We start from the raw sequence: 8157 nt of genomic DNA, 5'->3' as shown, positions 1-8157 counted from the left end.
GCGGGCGGCGGGCCCCCGGAGCCCGAGCTGTCACCGCTGCGCACTGAATCGCGGTCGTTGCCGCTGCTGCTGTGGTCCGAGCCGGTGGCCGCGTGCAGCTCGAGCGAGGCGCGCAGGCTCCAGATGTCGTTGTAGATGGTCTGCGCCTGCTCCGGCCCGGCCTCCCGCTCGGCGTCCGAATCTTGGTGCTGCTGCTGCTGCTGCTGCTCAGGCCCCATGCTGCCGCGCTCTGGGGGGGACTCGGGGCTGCCTCCTCCCGCGGTGCCCTGCTCCTCGGCGGCCTCTAGCCTGCAAGCCAGGCCGCTGCGTCAGAAGTGCCTGCCTGTGCTCGGGCCCCTTCACCCCCTCCCGGCCATCCCACCTCTGGGTAAGGGAGGGTAGGCACGGGTGGGGACCTTCAGCACTCGTCCAGGCCCTGCAGGAAATGAATTTTTTTTTAATGCTGCTGTCATTTTTGTGTGGGACGTTGTTTGGATTAATCCTGAGCCCTGGTGCCTGCCCTTGCGCTTCCACCAGAGATTCTCATAAGGGGCTTGCCGAGCACAAAGAGAAGGGCTGCGGGTGGCCGGCCCCTCCCCCAGAAAGAACACCTCGAAAGAGTTAACTCATAATCACGTTTTCAACATTTTAGTGCGTGTGGGGGCTGGACCAGGGCGAGTAGCTGTGCCCCTAACTCTGGGCAAAGCCACGCACCCACCCACCCCAATCCCAGATCCATCAGGAACCAGGAGGAAGAGAGACAAAAGGATGGGGTAGTCATGCTGCTGCAGAACATTCTGGAGCTCACTGTGCTTCATCCTCCTGTGACTCTGATAAGTGACTGTAACCAGTGGGGCTCATAGAGCATGGCTGCCTGGACCCAGGTCGCCCATGCCCTCCCCGTATGCTCCAGAGGCCAGAGTGAGGCCAGAGGCCCTCGCAGGTGACTGGGCAGCCTCAGTGGCTGCAGCTTTGGTTCCACACTGAGACCAGGAGGTTCTGCCTGGCAACCAGGTAGAGGTGGGTGTGGGGAGGGGTACCTGGCCTCCCACCCAGAGCTGGAATCACTCAAGAGAAGGAAGCCTGCTGCACTCCTGGATTTCACCCCTGTCCACTGCTCGGGATACTGAGGCGGGGTGACGCTGGCAGGGCACATACAAGAGTCTCTGAGAAAGGCCTGTCCAGCGCTAAAAAGACAGGCCGGTGGGTGAGGGTCCAGCGCCACAGCGGAGCCCTTCAGTGCTCAGCTGGGCACACTCCCATGGCAGACCTGCCTAGGGGGGTGTTCTGTCTTGGGGTCCCCCCAAGCCCTCCACCCTTACCAGGTCTCTCCCTGCTTCCCTCCTCTGGTCTGCGGTGGACAGGTAGCCCCGGCGAGTCTGCCTCGGGGAGGGGCTGTGGAGCAGAAGGGTGCGCCTGCACGTCCACAGGGCGGCCTGGGGGAGACGGGGATGGGCAGGGGCCCCCAGGTCCGTCCCTAGCGCCTCTATCTACTGAAAAATACCTGCCGAGAGCGGGGGGCGGGCTGGTGGGGCTGGCCAGGAAGGGGCTGGGGGGCGGGAAGGCCACAGCGTCGCCGGCTCGGGCGATGTATTGGATGAAGTCCGCGTGGGGAACATCCTCCTCCTCCTGCTCCATGCTCTCGCTGGCTGCCCGCTGCCGCTGGAAGTGGTGTCGCTTGGGCGAGCCTGCACATAGGAGAGCACCATCAGCCCGCTCGTGGCCCTCAGCTCCTCTCCCACCTGGGCACACCCTGGGCCAGGTGAGTGTTGACATGGCTCCCCGTGGTGAGTGCACCCTGATGGTTGTTGCTGGCATTAGGTGCCGACGAGTCGATTCCAACTCACAGCAGCTGTGTGTGACAGTAGAACTATCCCACAGAGTATTCTAGGTTGTGATCTTTACGGGAGCAGATCACCAGGTCTTTCTCCCGAAGAGCCACTGGATGGGTTCAAATCACCAAACTCAGTTAGCAGCCAAGTGGTTGACTGGCACCACCTGGGCTCCTTACACCTGGTTACAGGTGAGGAAACCGATACAGAGGGCAGAGGAGCTGGGCGTGAGTAGGGGAGCCGCGGGAGTGAGTGGTGCCGAGAGAGTCCCTGGTCAGAGGGGCACGGCCACAGCAGGATGCTGGGGATCCAGCGGTGGCACAGCTGGCGAAAAGTGCAGCAGCCGGAAGGAGTGGGAGTCAGAGGCAGGCTGGCGGTGGCCGTGGGGGGAGTGTGGGGTTGCCCAGCCCCGCCCATGGGCCCCTGGCCAGGGGCCAGACCCTCCTACTCAGGAAGACCTCAGAGAAGTTTCCGTAGGAAGGCCTCAGGGGTGGGGAGGACAGCCTCCCAGCAAACAGGTTCTGGGTTCTTCTGCAGCTGCGCTGGACTATAATCGCACCCCGGAATCACGGGCTCCATCTGAGAAACCCGAGTCTCAGCTCTGAGCAGGACAGCAGTACAACCAGCCCACAGCCCACACCCCCCTGGGCTGGGAGCTGCCCAAGGCAAGGGTGGGGAGAAGGTCCCTCCCGCCTTGCATGGCTGGAACCCCGCTGCCCACTGACCCCAACAAGGCTGTGCCCACTTCCCCACCCCAACAGCTTCCAGCCCCAGACCATTCTACCCGTCTCTCTGCACACCTTGTCCCCTCCCCTGAGCTTTGCCTCACTTGTTCTGGTGCTGAGACTGAATCAGAGCCTGCCAGCTCCTCCTCTCCCAGGCAGCGGGAGCCCCAGTGGCCTGGCCCGACACTCCATGCTGTTTCACCCACTGAGCGCCCTACCCTGTTGGAGAACTGTTGGGCTGTGTCATCTCCTCCAGGGGCTGGTGCACTAAGGCCCTTAGGCCAAACAACCCCACTGTTCGTTTTTATAAATAAAGTTTTATCAGCACACAGCTAGGACTGCTCATTTACACATCATCTACGGCCGCTCCGGAAGTAAGAGCAGAGTAGTTGACAGAGGCCGTCTACCACGAGACTAAAAATATCACCATCTGGTCCTATGAAAATGTCCGCGACCCTGCTCCAGTCCAGCCTTCCTTGCAGCCAGGGAAACCCACAGCCCAGACAAGCGAAGGGACTTGGCGGGGGTTGCCTGGCAACACTCCAGCCAGCTGGGAAGGGAGGTGTGGGAGGGGGCTCAGGTCCCTGGAAAACCTGATGGCTTAGGATGGGGGTCCCACATGTGGGCACAGGCTGAGCTGTGATCAGGGAGGGGTCTGGATCTACGCCGGCCCCACCCATTGAGGTCCACCGTGGCGCACAGCCTCGGATGCCTGGGCCCACAGGACACCCCCACATAGCAACCTCAGTGTGTGGGAACTGGCTCAGGCATCCTCTCTGTTCTCTGTCACTCTTGAGCCCCCCCAGAAGTGGCTGCAGCCCCCCTGGTCCCCCTGCAGCCCCCCGCGGCCCCCCGGTGCCCCTGCGGCCCTCCCTGCACCCCCCATGGCCCCCTGGCCCAGGCCCACCTCTCGTGTCCAGGCTGCATGCCCGCTGACTGGCCTCCAGCTTCCATTTCTTGATCTTGAAATAGGGGCTGGCCCCATCCAGGCTGGCATGGCGCCGCAGGCGAGTGAGGAACTGCAGGACGGAGCCTGCCCCAGAGCTGGCGCCCGCCTCCCCGGGCCCTGCCGTGGCCCCCGGCCCCCCAGCCTTGGCGCTCCGGGCACCTGCATCCAGCTGGGAGGGAGACAGGGTGGGCCGTGAGCTCCAGCAGCAGACAGCCCCCAGCCTTGGCGTCCACACGTGTCCCGACACTCCCTAGCCACCTCTCAGACCAGGGCACTGAGGCCTGCACGCACAGGTGCTGCGGGGCTGGGGGCTCGGGCAGACCTGGCTAGCTCTCATCCCTCCAGCCGCCCTCCCCAGCTCTGCCTCTCTGGGAAGGACCCGGCGTGGGAGTCTGGGGGACCGACGGGCCCCAGGGCGGTGTCTAGGAGCTCACCCCACAGCAAGGGTTGGGATGGAGGAAGCAAGGGTGGGCCCCCACACCTCCCACAGCCCTGGCCACACCCTTGCAGGTGCCTGGACCCTCAAATAAGGTAGAGGAGCTGGGATTGCTTCAAGAGTCTGTGAGAACACGTGTGGCTGCACACACCCCCTCCCATGTGTGCATGGCTAAGGCAGGGCCAGGAGGACCATGGGGGGTGTAGGCCACAGGCTGACTTTGTCCCATGCAGGGGCGGGGGGGGTTGGAACTCCCACTAAGCCTCCCACCCCCACTCTCCAAATGCGGGAAATACATGAGATGCGCCGACCCCTTACCGAGGTGCCCTCCCCCGAGTCGCTCGATGCCGAGGGGCTGATCTCAACAAAGTCAGCAGCGCCGGCGGCAGAGTTGTACGGGTCACCTGGCAGGGCGGAGCTGGGGCCCACAGAGCGGCCGGTGAGGGCCTTCCCCGGGGACTGTGGGACAGAGCCGTAGGGGAGCAGTGACAGGTCAAAGGGCACGGGACGCTGGCCGTCCCGGGCCTGACCCCCACCCCCCAACGAGGGGTGAAGGTGCTATACCCGGAGGTCGGGACCTGGGCCGCCTGGCCCCCGTTGGCCGCCCCGGGGTGCGCTCACCTGGAAGATGGCGAGGCTGGCCTTGGGGGCGGCAGCTGGGTGGGTCATGGCAGCCGCGCTGGCCTCGCCCGAGTCGCACTCATGGATGGTGACAATCTTGAGTGGAGGCAGGTGCAGATGGGTGAGGCGGGCGTTCTTCAGGTGGTGGAAATCGCCCTCCGTCAGGGTGTACCTTCACAGGTGTGACCAGCGTCCCGTCAGTGTACCACCCAGCACCCACCATGCCCTGCCCACCCCGCAGGGCCTGGGGAGAGCAGTCGGGGCAGCTCGGGCCGGGTGCGAGCACTCCTCCCGTGGGCTCCACCACCACACAGTCACTCGCCCTCCGGGGACCCACGAGCGCCCTGCGCTGCACCCCCTTACCGGCGGCCCTTGTCCTGTGCCTTCCGGCTCTGCTCAAACAGGGCTGCCTCGTTGAAGGAGACCCGGCGGCCCGTGGCGCTGGTGGACAGGAAACGCTCAGTCTCGGCATCCTGGCCCTCGGGGTCCTCGCCCCGGGAGTCGGGGTCTGTGGAAGAGAGCCAGAAGAAGGGTGGGCCCCGGGTGGGCCGCGCCTGGTCACGGGCAGGCGGGCAGCTGGGCAGGCGGGCGGGCGGGGACGGATGGACAGGGTGGGCGGGGTGGCGGCACTCGCTCATCCGCTCACACACTCACACGCTCAGCACGCGCCTGTGCGCACCTACGCGGTGGGCTTTAAGGAAACAGAGATGAGTCGGGATCGAGTCGCGCCCAGTCTGGTGGGGGAGACAGACAGACACAGCCGGTCAGGTGGCTCGGGGTGGGCAGTGACGGTGGGCAGGGTGGGCCTGGGGGCCAGGGGCCAGGGCCGGCTAGGCACCTCACCTTGGGCTAGGTGGGTGCCGTTGTCCAGGTAGGTGGTAGTGGTCTTCTCTGCTTCCTCCATGGCTCTGTGGAGGGGTGGAAGGGTGCTGTGGGACATAGAAGGCTTGGACCACATCCTGCGGCCCACCCTGTCCCCGCAGCCCAGCATGTCACCGCACATCTTCAGGAGTCCACCCACGTGGGCCGGAACCACACGAGCTGTTCATGTACCACACCCGGAAGTCCTGCCCAGATGCACCGTGCCCCCCACTCAGAGGCAGGCCTGTGGCCAGCAGGGACTGTCTCTCGCCTCGCCTGGCTTGTGCATGTACACACACATGCACACAAGTACACACCTGTGCACATACAAGCAGACGTGCACGCACCTGGATGCACACACACACACTTCTGTGCACATACTCCTGTGCACACGTGTATACCCGTAGCAACTGTGCACACATACGCACATACCTGTACACTCACAGTTGCACACACATTGACACACACCTGTGCACACACCTGTGTATCCAGACTATACACGTGCACATTTGTACACTCATACCTCACCTATACACACCTGTGCACACACCCACGCACACTTGCACACGTTCACACACCTGTGCACACTTGTGTGCCCAGACCACACCCATGCACAAACACACCTGTGCACTCATACCTCACCTGTGCACATCTATACACACCTGTGCACGCACCCATGCACACTTGCACACACATTCACGCATATTCACACTTGTGCATCCCCATGCACACCCAGCAGGCTGGCATGTGAGTGTGTACGCCTGCCCCTTCCCTGTGCTGGTTTCCCTTGCTAGCCCCTTCCCCTCTCTGCCCCTCCCCCTCACCTGTGCACGCGCCGGTGCACCTCCCAGCAGCGCTTGCACAGCAGCAGCACGCCCGACAGCACCACCAGCGTGCCACCGACGAACAGCGACATGACCGCCACCAGCAGCACGTAGTTGTCCAGGATGCCCTCGGGCTCAGCCTGCAGGGGACTTGGTCAGGATCTCTGCTCTGGGTTCTCAACTCCCCCCTGTCGTCCCCCTCACTCACCGTGGGGCGGCCCGTGGCGTTGTCCCACGACGTCGTCAGCGCCATGGTGGTGGCGGCAGCGGCTGTGTCCATGGTGGCCGTGGGCTGCATCGTGGGACCCGGAAGAGGGGCCTGGGGGGGTGGGGCAGGGCCTTCTCAGTGCCCGCGTCCCCTCAGTCCCAACCCACAGGAGCTGCTGAAAATAAGCCTCCCTCTGCCCTCCGTCGGCAGGAGCCCACACACGCAGGGTGGTGACTCATGAAGGGGGGGCCTGCAGCAGCCCCCCCCCACACACTGCCCGGAGCGGGCCGGCGGGCCGCCAGCAGGGCTTCTGTCTGCACTTCCATTTCCCCATCTTCGGGGAGGGGCAGCGGGTGCACCACCACCAGCCTCCCAGCCGCTGGGGCTGGGCCAGGCAGGGGGCAGAACCCACCCCGAGGGATGAGGAAACTGAGGCCAGGCCGCTGGCTCAGGCGGGACCCCAGGTCCCCATGCCCTGTCCACCCCATCAGGGGAGGGGCCGCCCCCGCCCTAAGCAGGAACCCGGGTTTCACAAGTGGGGGAGGCAGCGCTTCGGGGGTCCGCCCATGGCGGAGAGGCAGGGTCACGACTGGGGCTCTGAGGGTCCCCCTCTGCCGCGCGCCGGTGGGAGTGGAGAGGACAGGGCGTGCGCATCTGCTCCCGCCTTAAGAATCCGGTTCCCATGGCGACGGCGCAGGCCGAGGGGGGGGCGGGAGGGTTGCCAGGGAGCAAGGGAGGGAGCGGCGGGGGGAGGCCCTGCAGGGGCGGCTGCGGAGCCGGCGGGCGGACAAGATGGCTGCGGCCGCCTCCCGCGAGGCCCACCCCGGCCTCCGGGCTGCCTCGCGCTGGGGGGAAACTGAGGCCCATGGGGCGGCTCATCGCGCGCCAGACTGCGAGAAGGGGCTGCTTGGACACTGCCCTGCCCCCCACGCCCGGCCCGGCCCAGCGAGGAGCCGGCGGCTGCGCCCTGAAACCTCCAGAATGACCAGCCGTCCCGAGTTGGTGTGGGACCGCAGGGTCCTTTCCCAAAGTCTGGGAACCGGCCCTTTCGGGCTTTAACTCCCACTTGACAACGGGGGAAACTGAGGCTGGGAGAAGGGGAGGGTCCTGGCGCTCGCTCCTGACCGAGGCCGGCCGGGGCTCCCCGCACCCCGGGGAGGGGGTGCCGGCGTAGATGTAGGTCGGGAAATGAGTTCAAGCTGGGGCGTGGCGGGGGGAGCGGTGGTTGCAGAGGCGCAGGCATGGCGACAGGAGGATGGTAAGAGACTGAGAGAGAGGGGCGCTTGAGGGGGAGGCACGAATTCGGGGGAGGTCCCCACAGGGCGGCCCCTGGGCCCGGGCGGCCTTGGCTCCCGTGAGCTCGCTTCCCTCCCACCCTGCGCCCCGGGGCATCCGGCCTGGGGGCGGGGCGGCCGCGAGCGGGGACGACGGGAGCAGGGGGATCGAGCGGCCGAGACCTTGGTTCCAGGCGCATTTCCCCTGGACTCCCCGAGAACCGGAGACATCATCGCTCGCCCATCTCACGGGGGAAACTGAGGCCAGGCAGGGCGTGGGCGAGGGTCCCTCTCGAGTGGCCGAAGGGGCGGGGCATGGAGCCCCGCGGACTGGGGACAGGACCCCCCGGCTCCCGGTCCCCCGCCCGGCCGCGCCTACCTCAGCGCCTGGGCGCGCGGCCCATGGGCGGCGGCGGCGGCTCCCGGCTCGCTCGTCCCAGCAGCGCGG

At 65.8% G+C, this 8157-nt stretch overlaps 1 protein-coding gene across 1 annotated transcript in view; it reads right to left on the bottom strand.

Moving 5' to 3' along the window:
* CBARP (CACN subunit beta associated regulatory protein) overlaps window positions 1–6525 on the bottom strand; it is a 7794-nt gene extending 1269 nt beyond the window's left edge. Inside the window, 10 exon segments of the mRNA XM_004391351.1 lie at window positions 7–288; window positions 1302–1380; window positions 1383–1667; window positions 3444–3654; window positions 4240–4380; window positions 4543–4714; window positions 4906–5050; window positions 5386–5450; window positions 6228–6367; window positions 6436–6525. Of these exon segments, the coding sequence (XP_004391408.1) occupies window positions 7–288; window positions 1302–1380; window positions 1383–1667; window positions 3444–3654; window positions 4240–4380; window positions 4543–4714; window positions 4906–5050; window positions 5386–5450; window positions 6228–6367; window positions 6436–6525 (1610 nt within the window).
* Between the last annotated feature and the right edge of the window lie 1632 nt (window positions 6526–8157).

Source organism: Trichechus manatus, unplaced genomic scaffold (genome assembly GCF_000243295.1).
Source record: "Trichechus manatus latirostris isolate Lorelei unplaced genomic scaffold, TriManLat1.0 scaffold00057, whole genome shotgun sequence".
Lineage (NCBI taxonomy): Eukaryota > Metazoa > Chordata > Mammalia > Sirenia > Trichechidae > Trichechus > Trichechus manatus.
Note: the sequence above shows the minus strand (reverse complement) of the source record. Positions and strands in the feature narration are given on the sequence as shown.